This window comes from Hypomesus nipponensis, chromosome 21 (assembly GCF_054491055.1).
Source record: "Hypomesus nipponensis isolate SF chromosome 21, ASM5449105v1, whole genome shotgun sequence".
Lineage (NCBI taxonomy): Eukaryota > Metazoa > Chordata > Actinopteri > Osmeriformes > Osmeridae > Hypomesus > Hypomesus nipponensis.
The window spans coordinates 1,165,412-1,185,664 of NC_140381.1; the positions used below are offsets into that span (position 1 = coordinate 1,165,412).

A 20,253-nucleotide genomic window follows, 5' to 3' on the forward strand; every position below is an offset into this window, starting at 1 on the left:
TGTAAAAACAACAGGTCGGGGGGGTCGATACATTTATATACCGTTCTTACCTGTAATTGTGAATATTTTATTACGCCCTGGAGAAGAAGCTGACCCCCCCGATTATCATTGTATAATTCACACTGTTTCTAACAGTGCGTTCACACTGCAGCGACGCGATGCGAGCGACAACATGTTTTCCATTCATTTTCAATGGAGCCAGGCGAATCGCTTGCGTGGTGCATTGTGGGTAGCGACGCGACGTGACAGTGGAGATTTTCTCAACTTTATGCAAATGAGGAGCGATTTTCGCTAGCGATGGCCAATCGGAGTGTTTTCTTGTTTTCTCGTAACATAGCCACGCACCCATGGTAAACATTTCTAGGTTTCAAGGTGGAGAAGAAACTAATCGTTTGTGTGGCTGCTTACCCAGTCCTGTACGATATATAGCTATATTCGTACAGAGATGTTAATAAATAAATAAAAAACGAAGCATGGCGGAAGGTTGCCGAAGTTGTTGGTGCTTGTACTTTCTAATTCATTTTAGTGACATTACGTAACTTTCATCTGTAGTAACTAGCTATCTAGCTTGGCTGGAACTCCCTATCGTATCGACAGATTAGCAGAGACTGAGGAATAATAGTAAAACGTTTTTTACACATGTCAACGTGTATGTCTATTAAACAGTTTTGTATACAAGTTGTATTTTGATCGATTTTGCGAGTACGTAAACCCAAGTCTGCACACTTGGCCATTACAACTACAACAGTGACTTTAGAGAACTACATTCTACATGAATCTGTATGAAACGCCGCCGAGCGTGGTGAACTGTGGGAAGGCGAGCGATGGCAAGCGATTCGCGTCGCTGCAGTGTGAACGCACTGTAACCAAAGAGAATCTTCCTGAGATTAAAAAGCGTTTGGTGGAGAGGAGAGAGATTATATTTATGAAACTATATGAAGGTGAAGTCTCACATCTCACATGACCACAATGTAACTTAAGTTAAAATAAACTATTTAAAATTTGGACCCAGACTGTTGTGGTACTGCCCCAGCATGTCTGAAAGAGCACGCACACTATCCCAGTGAGCTAACACGAGCCCTGCTTCCAGAGCACGCACACTAACCCAGTGAGCTAACACGAGCCCTGCTTTCGTCTGGCTTTCTGACACCCCAACTCAGGAGTGTAAGAAAAGTTGTTACAACTAGATTGTTCAATGTCAAATTTTAGGTTGAGTGGAGATTGTTATGATCCCTTATAGCAGAGGGCTTCAACCCTGGTCCTCAGGGACCCCCTGTCCTGCACGTTTTAGATGTTTCCCTGCTCCAACACACCTGATTCAGATGAATGGGTCGTTATCTAGTTATGCAGAAGCCTGTTAACGATCATTCATTTGAATCAGGTGTGTTGGAGCAGGGAAACATCTAAAACATGTAGGGCAGGGGTCCCTGAGAACCAGGGTTGAGGACCTCTGCCTTATAGCATAACATATATATTACTTAACCGATATCGGTTGAATTAATTATCATTTGGTTTGAACGAGATTTGAACCAGAGGTACTGTTTTCGGCAGTTGACCCGATGGTACACACGCTTACCCACTTAGCCACGGAGGGTTCTTGTAAAGTTACTTTCTACAAGACGGTGTAATTGCCATTATGACGCTACTAAATGCCAAACGACAACGTGTGTTTTGTTTCTGCCAATGCCAAGTTATAAAATAGAATACTCTGCCTTCTAATCATACTTACAAAACAAGTGAAAGTTTGCTGAAGGATTTTCAAGAACTCTTTCACAAAATACAGTGATGATAAGTAGACTTTTCTTGAATACTTATTTATTTCTGAAACACGGATAAATATTAAACAGAAATGTACAGCTTACCATTTATTATTATTTCAATTTTAATCAAATTGCATTCAACATATGCTTACATAATTGTGAATCGATGTGAGTTGATAGAAGACTGAATCACAATTTATATGTGAATCGATTTTTTCCACCACCTCTAGTACTTAGAGCTGAATGAAATTAATGTGATTGCTTTATCGTTAAATTAAATCAATGCCTTTTCAATGACTACATTCATAGATCTTCTTTATTTTTATTATCATTCTTTGATTTGAATATTTCTTTTTCACCGCCTCTCAAACAGCATGGATTTTTGAACTTGTTTTATTCAAAATTAAGTAACGTTTTTACACAAAAAATTCAACACGTCTTCAAAAACAGTCATAAAAGATTGCCAAAATCTCATATCAACAGTACAAATATGTCTGGCTTGAAGGAAGTTACATTTACATCTGTAAATTCTGGGGTGCAGCTCAGTTTAGAGCGTTTGACTGAAGGTGAAAAGATCACCGGTGAAGAGGTTGCAGGTTCAAATCCCCCTGTACAGCTCTGGATGCCAGCGCACGTTAACACATCACATCCTGTAGAAGTTCCTGTCCAGAGGTCACGGTTCAGAAGCCTGTGTGTGTGTTTCAGCTAAGCAGTCCAGCTTTTCTCCACATCCACCAGCTCCATGCCCTCACAGTAGGACCTCGGCCTTGAGGACCTCACCTGCACACACACACACACACACACACACACACACACACACACACACAGAGCACCATCAAAAACAAACACACACAGCACCATCAAAAACAAACACACACAGCACCCTCGTACCTGCCGCGGGGCTGTCCTGTGATTGGCCAGCTGCTGCAGCAGGGGAAAGGGGGTCCATAGGATGGGCTCTATGGGCCAGCTGCACACCGACAGGTCGCTGGCCTTCCCTGAGTCCAGCACACACTCCCCCAGACTGGCCTCACTCCCCGCCCAGCCGTACTGGGAGCTGGGGGGCGCGCGGAACACACACACACAGAAGGATCATTGGCTCTGTCTGACTGTGTGTGCATCCATACCTTCTGTTTACGTGTGTATGCATGGATGTATGCTTCTGTTTATGTGTGTACAGGTATATACCTGTGTGTGTGTGTGTGTGTGTGTGTGTGTTTGTGTCACCTGTGAGGGTAGACGGTGTTCAGCCGCATCGCGTTGCTGGGGCAGGTGGAGGCGAGCGAGAGCGTGTCGTCGTGGTAACAGCAGGTGCGGTCGAGCGCCCTCAGGTGCAGCAGCTCATCCGAGCGAGAGAAGGCGGGGTTATCCAGGGAGTCAGCTGACCCCGCCCACGACCGCAGCCAGAACCGACTGGAGAGCTCGTCAAAATGGTTGAACCTGCGGTAGCTACACACACACACACACACATACAGAAACACACACACGGTGTTTCTTCTTTCTGGCATCAGGATTAATAAAGCCACTTCCTGTTTGCTCACCTCCTGTGTGTGTGGGTGTGTGTGTATATATGTGCTTACCTGCTGCGTGTCTGGTCCAGCTTGGCTTGTATCAGCACGGCTCTGTAACGACGCACTGCTATCATCGCCAAGGCAATCACCACGGTTACCGCGGCCACCAGGGCACCCAGACACGCCCCCACCAGCTTCAGCCTCGTCATCCTCACATCACAACGACCACCCATGAACCAGAAGTCATCCCCCACCAGACACCTGGACACACACACACACCATGAACCAGAAGTCACCCCCGGCCAGTGTGTGTACCTGCAGACTGGATCCTGGTGTGTGTGTGTGTGTACCTGCAGACTGGATCCTGGTGTGTGTGTGTGTGTACCTGCAGACTGGATCCTGGTGTGTGTGTGTGTGTGTGTGTACCTGCAGACTGGATCCTGGTGTTTGTGGTGGGAGCAGACTCCGTGGTGGTGGCAGTACTGGTGGTGGCAGAGGGAGGAGCAGCTGGCATTGAGGCCTGGCCTGGACACACACTGGTACCCTGGAGGGCAGCTGAGCAGCCATCCACACACACCCCCCTCCACACCTTGGGGAGGAGGGGGGGGAGGAGGGGAAGAGGGAAGGGGCGGAGGGGAGGGGGAGGAGGAAAGGAGATGCAGAAAGAACCCGAGAGGGTGAAGACACTGTTAGCTGTTAGCTAATCCAGGGTTCTGTCGCCATGGGTGACGAGTGACATCTAAACTTCCCTGTTGTGACAACATCATCTCAACCTAGACCACCACTAGCAATACATACACACACACCTGACCTCTGACTCACCTCCCACTGTGATGTTTGTCACCTTTGACCCCCGGAAGCTCCTCCCCTCTCTAACAACCTGGGCCAATCCGGTGCATTCCAGCAGAGACTCCGCCCCTGACTGTCCCAGCCAGGCCAGAGCCCCCACAGTCCTAAACTCCACCAGAATCTGGACCGCTTGGCCACTGCCACACACACACACAACCGTGAACACACACGTACACACATACATTTACAAACAAACACAGTGGTTTGAAGAGTTAATATTTGTGAAAAGCCCAAACATGACTATGGATGTAAAAACCCAGTTTGGACCTCCTCCCTCTCCCCCTTCTCCCCCTCCTTCTCCCCCTCCCTCTCCCCCCTCGTCCCCCTTCTCCCTCTCCCTCCCCCCTCCTCCCTCTCCCTCCCCTCTCCTCCCTCTTCCTCCTCTCCTCTCTCCTCCCCCTCCCCCCTTCTGCCTCTCCGTCTCCCCCCTCCTCCCCCTCCCTCTCCCCCCTCCTCCTTCCTACTTCTCCCCTCTCACCTGCTCCAAGCTCCCAGCAGGGTGTGGAAGCCTGGAGCTCTATGCAGGTGGGGCGCCACCTAGAGGACAGAGGTGGAACAGCACAAGAAAGAGGGAAAAATGTTACTGGGAAAGAGATGCGTAAAAAATGAAAACTGTGTGTGTGCGTGTGTCTGTCTGTGTCTGCATGTATCCTACCCAGGTGAAAGTATATTTCTCCAGGGTGTCAGACTGGTCTGGGCCTGGCTCTTCTAGAATGATCTGCAGAAGCAGCTGGATAGAGTCCTCTGGAGCATACATACACACTGTCAGTACACACACACACACACACATATATACATACACACTGTCACTACACACACACACACACACACACACACATATATACATACACACTGTCACTACACACACACACACACACACACATATATACATACACACTGTCAGTACACACACACACACACACACACACACTACCTTTGATGACGGCAGGCTGGTCGGGCACAATGAAGACCCTGGGTGGAGAGGTTGGGCTTCTGTCTGGGAGGACCAGAGAGGGGGGCGAGCCAACTGCTCTACCCCATGGTGGGCTGCCCTGGCCTGGGGAGAGGGGGGGCGGGGGGTAGGGTGGAGGTGTGGAGGCTCTGCTGGGGCCGGAGGGTGGGAGTGGGGTGGCAGTCAGGGGGGGGGTGGGGGGCGGGGGGGTTGGAGGGTCACGGTTGGGGACGGTGGTGGGGGTTGGAGGGGTGGATTTTGATGAAGATGTAGGTGTGAGTGTGGAGTTTGTGTGGAGTGTGTGTGTGTTGGATTGGGTAGTGTTTGTGTGGGGTGTGTGTGTGTCGGGTTGGGTAGTGTGTGTGTGGAATGTGTGTGTATCTGGTTGTGTAGTGTTTGTGTGGAGAGTGTGTGTGTTGGGTTGGGTAGTGTGTGTGTGGAGTGTGTGTGTATCTGGTTGTGTAGTGTTTGTGTGGAGTGTGTGTGTATCTGGTTGGGTAGTGTGTGTGTGGAATGTGTGTGTGGACACCGGTTTGGGTGAGGGTGTGTGTGTGCCCAGTGTGTGTGTGTCGTCCGTCTCAGTGTAAACCTTTTCAACCCTGCTGACGGTTGCCACAGTAACGTCCAATGGTGCTAAGGGGTTAGAGGTTATGGGATGTCGGGAGACGGTGGACTTCTGGACTACATCTCCCAAGGTAGGGAGCACTGTGGTGGAGGGAGCAGAGCTTGTGGGATTTGTAGTCCAACTGTAGTTTTTGTCTGTGTTGGGGCTGGGAGAGGAGGGGGAGGTGGGGGAGTGAGACGATGAGGGCGAAGGGTTGGGGGGAGAAAGGGGGAGTGGGTGAGGAGGGGGGAGGGGTGTGGAGTGTGTTGGTTCAAGGAGTGTATAATTTGGATTATTAAGATAGTGTGTGGTGTTTGTTTCTGAATGTGTGTTGGTCATTACAGTGGGGCTTGGTGGAGTGTGTGTGTGTGTAAAGTGTGTCTCTAAAGAGTGTGTGTGTGTGAGGAGTGTGTCTGGTGGCAGTGTGTGTGTGAGATGTGTGTGTGTGGTAGAGGAGAGGGAAGGCGAGAGAGAGTCACTCATCAGTCCATCTCCAGACTCTCTTGCTGAGCGACTGGTGATCCCTGTCTCCAACGACTCAGTTGATCCTGATCGTTTAGTCAGGTCTGACCCCCTTGGCTCAAGTGATGAGTGCTCCTGAGCGGGCGCTCCACTGCTACTGTCTGGAAGGAGGAAGAACGACGGGGTGCGATTACTGATGTCTCTCTCCTGAGACTCCTCCCCTTCCTGCTTAGGGTCTTGTGACGTCACGTCGAGATGTGACCTCACGGGGTCGAGGGTCCTTCCAGGGGTCGTTCGGATGTCAAGGTCAGGTATGCTCCTGGGGATCCTCCAGGTCAGGGGAGCGGTCTGTCGAGGCTCCCCAGCCTCAGTGGCTCTGCCTGGGGCTAGGGTGAGGCCAAGCCCCCCTGGGGCAGGCTTGGTGGTCAGAAGCCGAGATCTGACCTGCTCTGTTGATGTTGTGTCAATTTCAGGGTGTGTGTTAGTGTATGTGTCAGGGTGTGTGTTCATGTGTGTGTTAGGGTGTGTGCTAGTGTGTGTGTTGGTGAGTGTGTTGCTGTGTGAGCTATTGCTGGAATGTGGGAAGGAATGTGTGTGTGTGGGTGTGCTGTTTGCCTGTGCGTCTACTTGTCTGTCTGTGCGTGTGTGTGAGAGTGTGTGTGCCGGGGCGAGGCCCAGTGTGGCGTGGGGGTCGAGTCTTGCAGCTTTATCCGCTCCATTGTGTTGTCCTTCCTGAGGAAGCAGAGGAGCTTCCCTATCAGCCTGCCCAGCCAGGGGCTGCCCTCGCTGGGGAGACAACGTCAGCAACACCCCCGAGTCCTGGAGGGTGGGACCAGGACCAGTGCTAGGACCAGGGCTAGGACCAGAGCTAGGACCAGGGCTAGGACCAGGGCTAGGACCAGGACCAGGACCAGGACCAGGACCAGGACCAGAGCTGTGTGTTGGTCCAGATCTCCGTATCTGCAGCTTTATAGGGGGGCGACCTCGGTTCCTCTGCCCCCCCCTGTTCCCCTCTTTGCCCAGGGGTGAGGCGGGGGACTCCCCCCTGAAGACAGTCTCCCCCTCCGTCTGGGGCTGAGGGGGGGAGGGGGGAGAGGAGGAGGAGGAGGAGGAAGAGGAGGGGGGAAACTCTGGGATGAGAGGGGCTTGCTCCCGGGAATTCCTGACTGGACCCGGAAAAGAAGCCACACACACCAGGTCAGATACACACACACCAGGTCAGATACGCAAACACAGTGAAGGTGGAAACAGCAATATTGACAGAATCGAGGTGGAAACCATGACATCATAACACCATATAACACAATAACCCTTGTCACACAATAACACAGAACACAACAACCACATCACACACTGCAGAGTGAAGCTCGTGAGGCCCATACCTGGTCTTCTACCAAGTCTCGAGACAAACATTGCTTCATAGGCCGCTGCACGTGGAGCCTTGAGCTAAATAAACGACTCCACATTGACGATTAGCTTGGTAATAATGTAGGTCGACTTACTCTCATAAAATAAGCGCAAGTAATGCGGATCGCTGCCTGGTTTAACCTTTAGTCTCCAGGTCAGCGTGGCTCGACCGCAGCCGTGGAGCAGCGCGCTTTTCCCAGTCTCCAAAACTCGTTCTGCTTCGTTGGCCCCGCAGTGTACCGACAAGCGCGTGCCATCGTCCACCGTCACCGTTTCCAACCGTACCGACTGATTTGAAGGGACGTCGATGACCCATGTGCAACTGGTGTCAAATGCTTTACCGCCTCCGTCATACTTGGAATGGACACTGTTGGGGTCCACTTTCCCCGGTATGGTTACACTGATTAAACCGTTTTTCTCCCGGTTCACGGTTCCGCCACAGTCGTACTGTAACGTAGCAAATATATTACCTGAGAAAAAGGATTGAGTTAAAAATCTTCCACTCCTCAGAGACAGAACGCTTAAGACTATAAAATCACTAAACCTAGTCTGCTTGAAAACAGTTATCCATCTTCTAATTTGATTTCAAACGGAACGTAGCTCTAAGTTAGAGGAACATTCCAGTAAGGGTGGAAATAAGTGCGTAACGAACTACATCCTGCTTCTAACAAACTGCCCCACTGATTACAGCGGTTCGGCCGTTGAACGTGTATTCGCCTCCTTACCTGTCGTGACAATAAAGAGAAGCCCGTACGCGTGAAGACGCATTTTGTTTGTTCAGACATCTCACGGTCCGATCCTCAAAACCCAGATCCATGTATGGAGCCTCTGTGCGCGATGGAGACGACTCGAACACCAAGAACCGCACGGAAACACACTAAGAGCTGGCCAGATGAGTAGAAAGCCCCCTTGCCATCGCTTCCCCGTTAACGGAAATCAGAACGTTGCCCATCAGGGTAACGTCAGCATTGAAATGGGCCACACGTGTGTTGCTTCTGTGTGTGTGTTTATGAGTGAAAGGGAGAGAGAGAGGGCAGTGGTTACAGCCCCCGCGCGCCGTTCCCTAGTTCCATATGAGCGTCATTAGCGCTTGGAACTCAGGGCGGTTCCTGTGGCGCGCGCGGAGGGGTGCATGCCTACGGCCAGTAGACCGCCATGATCACGGCGGGGGGCGGGCGCTGGTTAGGCCGGTTTACACCCGGTTTATTCGGTGTGCAGGAAGCCATTACATTTTACGGGAGGGGGGACATGAAAGGGCTCGAGAGGGTAATTAGTAGTTCTTATTTGCACCCCGCGTGGAGGACAGAAGTTCGTTATAAGCTGGCGCCCGCGTGTCCTGTACAGAAACTCTCCTGGTGTTCATACAGACACGCGCAACCGGCTAGGTAGACATATATTATACAGATCGAACAGAGTAAAATATCCAGCGGTACATGTGACGAGCATGTTCCACTGAACTAATATAGACCAAAACGGAGGTTCAAGTTGACCTACGTGCTTAAAATACCTCATAAAATATTGGCTAACGTTTTTATATATGGGTTAGTCATTTCTGCCAATCCAGAAGATATGAAAACAATAATGAATAGTTTTGCCACAACACAGCGATAAACGACAACCACATAATGACTGTAGATTTAATTTAATCACTGAAAGGCGAAAGAAACAAAAAACAAAATTATATGTATAATGGCGTTTGGGTTCGGCTTGAAATTAGAAGGGTGAGATTCAGGTAGAGAGGAAGCTGCTGATGAGGACAGAAAGGTCTAGTAAGACTGTCAGACACAAAGGCATGTTTACTAACTTAGCTGGATGTCAACATCTTCTGGGTCTTCTGCAGAAAACGAACTTTGGGCAGCAACTACCCTGTGTCACCACTAGATGGTGACAATAACACAATCACATCCAGGCTTGGAGACTTGAGACGCTACCTGAACACACACTCCTGTACACAAGCTTAAGTCAACAAACCTTGTAACATCTTATATACAGACATTTATTTTCCCTCACAGGAGTAGATTCTAGGAACTAGGAATAAAGCTTTTAATCTTCTAAGAAACGTGTGGATGGTGAGAATGGGTGGAGAGTGTGTGGATGGTGGATTGTGTGTGTGTGTGTACAGATGTTGAGGCTGGCTTGTAGGAGTAGTGTCTGCCTGTCTCCTCACCTGAAATAAACACAAAGAACATATTAGTGGGTAGAGCTAAAGCTCAGTGGTTAGAGCACCTGACTACAGATGAGAGGTTCTGATCTCCCCCTGTACGTCACTGTGTCTCCAAAATAAACAGTCATTATTACTGCTGCCAGCTACTGCTGAACTCACAGTGGTACTTTGACCAGTCGCTCAATTCAGTGGGTGAGTGGAGAGAAAGGAGATGGAGGAAGAGAGATGGAGGGAGGAAATTAAAGGACATAGAGTGTAGATGAGGGAGAGGAAGGAGGAATTAGAGGACAGGAAGAGAGAGGAGGAATGAGAGGACAGGAAGAGATGATGACTGAGAGGAAGAGATACTCACAGGTAAACATCCTTCTTGTCAGCGATGTAGTGAACTATGTCCTGAGGACACATCAGTTTCTCTGCCTCACTGTCAGGGATCTCAAAGCCTGGACACACACACACACACACACACACACACACACACACACACACACACACACACACACACACACGGTCAGAGTGTGGACAGATGGAGAGGAAGCTCGATGCCATGTGGATTTGCCAAACTGTGTGTGCTCACCAAACTCATCCTCCATGGCCATGATGATCTCGACCTGGTCAAGACTGTCCAGACCCAGGTCCTTCAGGAAGTGAGATGACGCTTGCAGCTGCAACACACACACACACACACAAACACATGAATACATACACACACATTGACGTACAATTTAAACGGATCCCTTTAACCAGTATGCATAGCACCTGCACTGAGCGTGCCATTTCTAGTCTCATCAACAACGACGTTTCGTTTCATCCATTTCCGTTGTCAGCGAGGGAGCCATTTACCTTCTCAGGGTTGATCTTGTCGTACAGTTTGAGAACGTAGATGACCCGGTCGAGGATGGTGTCGAGGGTGAGCGGGGGTAGGTCTCCATACTGCCGCTGGACAGACACCGTTAGGCGGGGAACCTGACGAAGGGACGAACGGTGTTTGACCAACTCTCAAGAAGGCAGATTGAGTTTGTCCGGAGCGAGTAATTGCAAGCAAACATCTAATTATCTTTGAGCGTTTAAATTGTATCGAGACTATAGTCTATAGCTAATTTCTACAGCGGCTTACACCTTTCTGACCTAGTAGTAGCTAGCGTTAGCATTAGATGCTAGCTAAGGTTAGCTAGGCGGTCATGAAGACGTAAAGTTACACACACCTGTGTCAAACACGTTCCTTGGCCACTGCAAAGTTGGGAGAATAGCCTTTGGCTACCGACGGTTGTCGCTGCGATTCTTACAGCCGAAGTACCGTGTAGCGAGGTCGTTGAATTCTGCAGCGAGCGGAGACACCGGGCAAAGATGCGAGTCGCCATCGTGGTAGACACCCAGAATGCAACTTCCGACGCATGCGCTTACCGATCTGTAGTTTTTTGGTTGGGGTCGTTTCAAAGTCAGACATATACGTCAAGACAAAACAAAATTGTATAAACGTTTATTTCAGACATATACAATAAAACATATATTGCAACATTTAAGACAGCAGGTTAACCTTTTTTTCAAACGTTTCTTTCCAGTAACCGAGAACAATGTTTGGATTAATACAATAAACTACAATACAATAAACTACGGATTCTGTCCCTCCTGTGTGCCCCGTCAGGGGCCTCGACGCCTGTAGTGATAGATAGACAGGTCTCCGTTGGGGTGTGACATCAGCAAGGTGTTCTCACCCCCCCAGAGGGCGAGCAGGTGTCCCCCCTCCCCCTCCGCACCCCCCAGGAGCACCGTGGCCCCCCCTCGAGCAGTCCCCAGCTCCCACACACACACACCCCCAGGCGCCCCCCCACTCCTCTGGGTCACATAAAGGACTCTGGAGCCAAGGACATCCACCTCCAACAACCTGGGGATAGACACACACACTTTTAAGCATGAACAGATGAAAAAATACCCCGAAACACTCATGTACATTTGAATTGTACATTGCTTTGGGTGAAAGCTTCTGCTAAATAAATCAAATGTAATATAAAGAATATTGTCCTTGTTCCCCTCTCCCCACCCCCCCTCCCCCTCCTCACCTCCCAGAGCAGACCCTCCCCCTCCTCACCTCCCCTCCTCACCCCCCCTCCCCCTCCTCACCCCCCCTCTCCCTCCTCACCTCCCCCTCCTCCCCTCTCCTCCTCACCCCCCCCTCCCCCTCCTCACCCCCCCTCTCCCTCCTCACCTCCCCCTCCTCCCCTCCCCTCCTCACCTCCTCTCTCCTCCTCACCCCCCCCTCCCCCTCCTCACCTCCCAGAGCAGGCCCCAGGCAGCTCCAGTCCAGAGACCACAGCAGAGCCTCCAGTTACAGGGTTGGTGGCCAGCAGAGAGAACAGCTCTCCTCTCCTCTCACCCTTCCTGTCCTCCTCCCTCTCTCCTCTCTCCTCCTCCCTCTCTCCTCTCTCCTCCTCCCTCTCTCCTCCTTTCTCCTCCCTCTCCTCCAGGGAGCTGTGGTACGTGTGTTGCAGCAGGACAAACAGCACCCCCTGCTGGATCACAAGGACCTGAGAGTCACAACGACATAAACGATACAAACATGCATCCAGTAACACAGTGTTGTGTCCACGCAGGCCTCAGGAACACTGACCCTGCTGCTGTATCCTCTCAGGCAGACAGTCTGAGTCAAACTCTGCTGCAGCAACATCCTCTGTAGCAGCTGGCCAGTCCTCATGTTCCTACACAGTGAGACACACACACTTAGTGAGACACACACACACACACACACACAGTGAGACACACACACATTCACACACACATAGTGAGACACACACACACACACACATAGTGAGACACACACACACACAGTGAGACACACACACACACAGTGAGACACACACACACACACACACAGTGAGACACACACACACACAGTGAGACACACACACACACACACACAGTGAGACACACACACACACACACAGTGAGACACACACACACACAGTGAGACACACACACACACACACACACAGTGAGACACACACACACACACACACAGTGAGACACACACACACACACACACAGTGAGACACACACACACACACACACAGTGAGACACACACACACACACACACAGTGAGACACACACACACACACACACACAGTGAGACACACACACACACACAGTGAGACACACACAGTGAGACACACACACACACAGTGAGACACACACACACACACACACAGTGAGACACACACACACACACACACACACAGTGAGACACACACACACACACACAGTGAGACACACACACACACAGTGAGACACACACACACAGTGAGACACATACACATAGTGAGACACACACACACACACAGTGAGACCCACACACACACACACACAGTGAGACACACACACACACACACACAGTGAGACACACACACACACACAGTGAGACACACACACACATAGTGAGACACACACACACACACAGTGAGACACACACACATAGTGAGACACACACACACACACAGTGAGACCCACACACACACACACAGTGAGACACACACACACACACATAGTGAGACACACACACAGTGAGACACACACACACACAGTGAGACACACACACACACACAGTGAGACACACACACACACACACACAGTAAGACCCACACACACACAGTGAGACACACACACACACAGTGAGACACACACACACACACATAGTGAGACACACACACATAGTGAGACACACACACACACATAGTGAGACACACACACACACACAGTGAGACACACACACACACAGTGAGACACACACACACACAGTGAGACACACACACACACACACACAGTGAGACACACACACACACATAGTGAGACACACACACACACACACACACAGTGAGACACACACACACACACACACAGTGAGACCCACACACACACACACAGTGAGACACACACACACACAGTGAGACCCACACACACACACACACAGTGAGACACACACACACACAGTGAGACACACACAGACACATAGTGAGACACACACACATAGTGAGACACACACACACACAGTGAGACACACACACACACACACAGTGAGACCCACACACACACACATAGTGAGACACACACACACACACACAGTGAGACACACACACACACAGTGAGACACACACACACACACACAGTGAGACACACACACACACAGTGAGACCCACACACACACACACAGTGAGACACACACACACACAGTGAGACACACACACACACAGTGAGACACACACACACACATAGTGAGACACACACACATAGTGAGACACACACACACACAGTGAGACCCACACACACACACACAGTGAGACACACACACACACATAGTGAGACACACACACATAGTGAGACACACACACACACACAGTGAGACACACACACACACACACAGTGAGACACACACACACACACAGTGAGACACACACACACACACACAGTGAGACACACACACACACAGTGAGACACACACACACACATAGTGAGACACACACACATAGTGAGACACACACACACACACAGTGAGACACACACACACACAGTGAGACACACACACACACATAGTGAGACACACACACATAGTGAGACACACACACACACACACAGTGAGACACACACACACACAGTGAGACACACACACACAGTGAGACACACACACACACAATGAGACACACACACACACATAGTGAGACACACACACATAGTGAGACACACACACATAGTGAGACACACACACACACACATAGTGAGACACACACACACAGTGAGACACACACACACACATAGTGAGACACACACACATAGTGAGACACACACACACACACATAGTGAGACACACACACACACAGTGAGACACACACACACACACACAGTGAGACACACACACACACACACATAGTGAGACACACACACATAGTGAGACACACACACATAGTGAGACACACACACATAGTGAGACACACACACACAGTGAGACACACACACACACAGTGAGACACACACACACACATAGTGAGACACACACACATAGTGAGACACACACACACACACAGTGAGACACACACACACACAGTGAGACACACACACACACACACAGTGAGACACACACACACACATAGTGAGACACACACACATAGTGAGACACACACACACAGTGAGACACACACACACACACAGTGAGACACACACACACACAGTGAGACACACACACAGTGAGACACACACAGTGAGACACACACACAGTGAGACACACACACACACACAGTGAGACACACACACACACAGTGAGACACACACACACACACAGTGAGACACACACACACAGTGAGACCCACACAGTGAGACAGACCCACTGTGGTTAGAGCAGCTCTTCAGATCTCTGATCTGTTCTCCCTCACCACAACACAAGATGGCCGTCGTCTGTTGAGCCAATCAGAGCGTCCTCCTGCCCCTCCACAGCAGCCAGTGCGCACACACACACCCCTGGGGACACGAGAGGCTGGGTGGACTGCACCCTGCAGAGTGCACACACAGATAAACTAACAACAATGAACCCACAATGAAACATACTGTGAATAAAACTGACAGTGGAGACTGTTGTTGAAACTTTGTTTGTCATGTTTAGACATGTGACATAAAACACACGTATGCACTCTCTCTCCCTCACACACACACTCTCTTTCTCTCTCACACACTCTCTCTCCCTCTGTCTCCCCTCCCTCACACTCTCTCTCTCTCCCTCACACCCCACCCCTCCCCCCTCTCTGTACCTGCCATCCTGCAGCAGAGAGAACACTTGGATGAGGGGGTCAACTGAGTGGGAGGAGCTAACCACACAGCCTCGGGACACGCCCACTACCACCTGCCCCGCCTCCTCGCTCAGCAACACCTGGGAGAGACCACAGGACAGGACCCTGCACACACATACACCAAGCTTCATCAATCTTTAGGGTTAGTAGTAAACCTTTATTCTGCCCGGTCTCATAGTTCTACACACAACTACAGGAGTAAGAGTGTGTGAGAGATACACTGTGCGTGTGTGTGTGAGGTGTGTGTGTATATGACTGTGTGTTTCCTACCTGGTTTCCCTGACCTCCAGCTCTCCCAGAGTCACACACAGCAGCCCAGCAACATCCAGCACTGGAAACACACTGATCACTGGCTGTGGACACACACACAAAGAGATCGTTCTCTATTACATTGTCAACATGAAAATAATTCAGTGTACAGTACAGATACTCACTCACCTCGGTGAAGTTCCAGGTGTGCAGCCATGTGTGTGGTGTGTCTGTCCTGCCCACACACACACTCCACACACACACACTGCTCTCTCCTGCTACGGCCACACACTCCTCTCCTGGCGGCCAGGACACACAGCACGCATCCACTACACTGTCTCCTGCAGGGGCCTGCGACCGCACACACACACACACATAAATAACACTTTTACAAAGACTATGTCCTAATGAAGACCAGGATTGTTAAGTTTAGATGTGCGTGAGGTGTTAATAAAAGAAGTTTTGGAGTTTAATGACAACTTCAACCCCCATTCTGGAGAGGAACACTTCTCTACCTTCAGCGTGTGGGTTCTCCTCAGGACGACTCCCTCCATCCTCTCCTCCTCCTCTCCCCCTGCCCCCAGAGAGTCTGGGGCAGGTGGGGGAGTTCCTTCATCCAATCGGTTAAGGTGCGGAGGGGTGAGGAGCAAGAGGGGAGAGACGGGTGAGTCAGAGGGGCGGGGGGAGAGGGGGGGAGGGGAGAGGGCCTGTGTAGGGGGGCTGCGGGTGTAGGCGAGAGTGGGGGCGAGGGGAGAGCAGGAGGGGGGGAGAGCAGGGGTGAGCCCTAGAGAGGGCAGAGGGGAGGGGGAGAGGAGGGGGGTGAGACCGAGGAGAGGTAGATGGAGGCTGGATTGCACAGAGGGGGTGTGGTCTGTTTGAATGGGTGTGGTCAGGGAGGGACTTAGGAGGAACTGGGAAGGGCCATATTGGGGGGCGGGGCATTCAGAAGGACACTCAACTACTTCCTGATCTACAGGCTGGGCGTCTGATTGGTGGGCTACAGATTGGTCACGATGCTCGTCCTCTGATTTGCAGTTCATCACAGATTTGGGACCTTGTGATTGGTAGTCTACAGTGGGGATGACCTCTGGTTGGCCGAGAGGCTTGTCAATCTCACACGTTTCCTCTGATTGTTGTCCCACAGACTGCTCAGGTTGGTCAATCGAACTGTGTTCTTTCAGGGGAGGGGCGGAGTCCATGACAGAGGGCGTGAGGCTAAGTGAGAGGGGCTCTGCCGTAGCTACGGCAACGTGGTACCAGTCATCGTTACAGATATGGTTGCCGAGGTGTCTGCGTCGGCTGCTGTAAGGAGATGCGGCAAAGGGTTCCGGCGTTTCCACGACGATGCGTTGCAGCTTCTCCAGCTTGAGCCTGCCAAACTGGTCGTCAGGGAGATAGAAGTCCTGGAGGTCAAAAGTCGCAAGGACTCGTGTGAGGCTCCCAGCATGCATTGCTCCGGGAGACGACACACTCCCTACACACACAGGAAGTAAACAACTAAATTACTATGGAAACTAAGATTCTGGCAAGAGGTCGTCCACAGACACACACCACACACACACCTCTGTTCTGTAGAGGAGAGCTGGTCCTGAAGATGGGGTAGACCTTGGTCTCTGGTCCTCCAGAGAGAGGCTGGCCTTCTCGCCCTGGTGCCCCAGGGAGGGGCTGCGAGGCTGGGCCAGGACCAGCAGGATGCCAGGGTCTGTCTGGTGCTACGACCTCCAGCAAGTCTAAACTCAGAGATCCTCCCAGACCCCTCCCCTTCCTGTTCCCTCTCCTCCACTTCCTGCTCTTGAGGCAGCCTCTCATTGGTGCAGCAATGCGGCCTTTGGAGACCAAGCATGCATCCCCATTGGTCACTGACTCCTGAGCAGGCATGTGATGGGTCACGGAGGCCTCTGGAGGCCTCTGATTGGAAGCCAACTCTGAGGTCACGTGGTCGCCGTCAGTGCCCTGAGACGAGTGTGTGTGTGTCCCTAGTGTTACAGAGTGTGTGGTGTGTGTAGTCGGTCTTGCTCTCTTGCGTCCCCTGGAGAGCTGAGACAGAATGACTGCATGTAGATCCGGCTGGCTCTGGGAGGACGTCATGCGCCTTGTTGTGCGAACGTAGTACTCCACCGGGAAAAGCAGACCCTCCACCAGTGTGCAGGAGTCCAGAACAGTCCTCTCCTCTCCTCCTTCTCTCTTTCCTTGTTTCATCTCCTTTTTTCCTATTTCTCCCTCGTCTCCCACCCCTTCATCTTTCTCTCCTCCTCCCTCTCTCTCCTCTTGTACTGCCCCCATCCCTCCTCCTGCTGCTGCTGCTCCCTGCTGCTTCATCCCTCCTCCTCCTCCTGCTGCTCCCTGATGCTTCATCTGTCCTCCCTCCATCTCTTGGTTTACAGCTCCTTCTCCCTCCCTCCTCCCAGGCAGTGCGTCTGTGTCACAGTGTGACATCAGCAGAGAGGGGGATTCAGACTCGGAGCAGGACAGCAGCTGTTCTGTCTCACCCGCCTCCCCCCTCTTCTCCTCTTCCCTCCGCTCTTCCTCCCTCTTCTCCTCCCCCCTCTTCTCCTCCTCCCTCTTCTCCTCCCCCGTCTTCTCCTCCTCCCTCTTCTCCTCCTCCCTCTTCTCCTCCCTTCCCTCCAGACGCAGGCTGCTTCGTCGTGACCTGAGGCGAGGGGCGGGCCTTAACCAGGGACCCTGTGTGTGTCCGGCGTCAGGGGTTGAAGAGCAGGTTCCTCCAGCAGGGAGGAGGAAGCGGACAGACGGAGTCCTCTTCTGGCCCACCGAGCTTCCTGGGAAAAATACATTACAAACATGTTATACACACGCTATAAACATGTGTCATGCATATAGTAATCATTTCACTAACAAAGTATAAATATATCATGCTTGTTGGGTTTGGTATAGTGCAGCAGTAGAGCCGTGTCTACAGGGTTACGTAAAGTAGGTAACATTAAGTGTTATCAACTCACCTCCAACATGGCCTAGGCCAGGAGCCGAGCCTGGGAGTGCCCTGGCTGGGCTGCCCAGAGTGAGAGGGGATGAGGCTGGGTAGAGAGCTGAGCTGGCTTGGCCTTCGTCCCTCTCCTGGTTCTGCTGGGAGATCCGGCTCCTTACGTGCCTACGGACTGTCTCTGATCGCTCTGCACGCTGGAGACAGGATAAATCATGATAACACACACTCTGCACGCTGGAGACAGGAGATATCATGATAACACACACACACACTCTGCACGCTGGGGACAGGTGAGATATCATGATAACACACACACACTGTCGCTGATCACTCACTCACACGGACACACACAGCTTGCCCACCTGAAGTCGCTGAGCTGTCCTGAGGTACTCTTTCTGAAGCAGGGACAACTTCCTCCTCAACTGAGAGGAGAGGAAGAGATGGTGAGGAAAGAGGGAGAGGAGAGGGAGGGTGAGAGGAAGAGGGTGAGGAAAGAGGGAGAGTGAGAGGAAGAGGGTGAGGAAAGAGGGAGGGGGAGAGGAGAGGGAGGGTGAGAGGAAGAGGGTGAGGAAAGAGGGAGAGTGAGAGGAAGAGGGTGAGGAAAGAGGGAGGGGGAGAGGAGAGGGAGGGTGAGAGGAAGAGATGGTGAGGAAAGAGGGAGAGGAGAGGGAGGGTGAGAGGAAGAGGGTGAGGAAAGAGGGAGGGGGAGAGGAGAGGGAGGGTGAGAGGAAGGGGAGAGGGTGAGGAAAGAGGGAGGGGGAGGGGAGAGGAGAGGGAGGGGGAGAGGAAGGGGAGAGGGTGAGGAAAGAGGGAGGGGGTGAGGGGGAGAGGAAGGGGGAGAGGGTGAGGGGGAGAGGAAGGGGAGAGGAAAGTGGGAAAGAGAGGGTGATGGGAGAGATGAAGAGGTAAATGCATGTATGACTTTGTGGTTGAATAAACCCCTGAAACATACTCTGCCCACCTGTTCCTTGTCATCGCAACTAAGAACGGCGTTAAAGTTGTCCTCCATTCTCCTTTCGCCACCGAATCTGTAACGTGAACACACACAGTACACACTGAATTTGACGTAAACAATGTGGCTTGTCAAAATAACGAAGTCGTATATTTCAGTTCGTCGTTGAAAGGGTAGCAAGCTAGCTGGCTAACTTATACTGTGTTATGACGTCTCGACCCAAAGGTAAATAGGGATTCATTTGCGAAACCACCGGCTATGTTAGCTAACAAGCTAGCATAATGGATTAGTGCTGCTAGCTAGCTAGCTAAAAAGACAACACTAACGGTAGCAAATATCGTTTACTTTACCAAGTGAACAACCAAAGAAAGTCCTCTGTACGAGTACTGTTCCCTCCAGCGCTGTTTTCCCCTCACGTTCTGCTGCTGAAGCCCCACGTCACGAGGATAGACTACTTTCCAATCTCCCGCGATTTCGGGCGAGATCAGACGATACCGGAAACCCTTTGTTGCCAGATATTATAAACCCCCTTTCCTAATGTTCATGCTTTTGGGGAAGAACTGTGTTCTCACAAACGCG

General features: G+C 51.3%; 3 protein-coding genes across 4 annotated transcripts; all 3 read right to left on the reverse strand.

Moving 5' to 3' along the window:
• Nucleotides 1-2,137: 2,137 nt before the first annotated feature.
• On the reverse strand, nucleotides 2,138-8,598 carry vap (vascular associated protein). Its single transcript, XM_084686113.1, has 11 exons — nucleotides 8,271-8,598; nucleotides 7,641-8,015; nucleotides 5,055-7,304; nucleotides 4,776-4,864; nucleotides 4,599-4,657; nucleotides 4,094-4,257; nucleotides 3,698-3,860; nucleotides 3,341-3,532; nucleotides 2,988-3,209; nucleotides 2,652-2,817; nucleotides 2,138-2,540 (listed from the first exon to the last, which is right to left on the reverse strand). Exons 1-11 carry the CDS (start codon nucleotides 8,311-8,313, stop codon nucleotides 2,466-2,468), a joined length of 3,798 nt encoding a protein of 1,265 aa, XP_084542239.1. The 5' UTR covers nucleotides 8,314-8,598; the 3' UTR covers nucleotides 2,138-2,465.
• A 573-nt stretch (nucleotides 8,599-9,171) lies between these two features.
• LOC146237256 (acyl carrier protein, mitochondrial-like) lies at nucleotides 9,172-11,099 on the reverse strand. Of its 2 annotated transcripts, XM_084685849.1 has the most exons (5): nucleotides 10,912-11,099; nucleotides 10,550-10,672; nucleotides 10,284-10,371; nucleotides 10,062-10,149; nucleotides 9,172-9,712 (listed from the first exon to the last, which is right to left on the reverse strand). In XM_084685849.1, the coding sequence occupies exons 1-5, from the start codon at nucleotides 11,065-11,067 to the stop codon at nucleotides 9,709-9,711; spliced, it is 459 nt and encodes a 152-aa protein (XP_084541975.1). In that variant the 5' UTR covers nucleotides 11,068-11,099; the 3' UTR covers nucleotides 9,172-9,708. The 2 variants fall into 2 exon arrangements, with proteins under 2 accessions (XP_084541975.1, XP_084541976.1); XM_084685850.1 differs by lacking the exon at nucleotides 9,172-9,712 and having other exon boundaries at nucleotides 10,058-10,149.
• Nucleotides 11,100-11,169: 70 nt separating this feature from the next.
• palb2 (partner and localizer of BRCA2) lies at nucleotides 11,170-20,164 on the reverse strand. The gene is made up of 13 exons (XM_084685851.1): nucleotides 20,025-20,164; nucleotides 19,684-19,750; nucleotides 19,085-19,144; nucleotides 18,739-18,916; nucleotides 17,344-18,558; nucleotides 16,297-17,255; nucleotides 15,971-16,132; nucleotides 15,803-15,885; nucleotides 15,494-15,637; nucleotides 15,122-15,238; nucleotides 12,315-12,402; nucleotides 11,978-12,213; nucleotides 11,170-11,591 (listed from the first exon to the last, which is right to left on the reverse strand). The coding sequence occupies exons 2-13, from the start codon at nucleotides 19,729-19,731 to the stop codon at nucleotides 11,348-11,350; spliced, it is 3,534 nt and encodes a 1,177-aa protein (XP_084541977.1). The 5' UTR covers nucleotides 19,732-19,750; nucleotides 20,025-20,164; the 3' UTR covers nucleotides 11,170-11,347.
• Nucleotides 20,165-20,253: the final 89 nt, after the last annotated feature.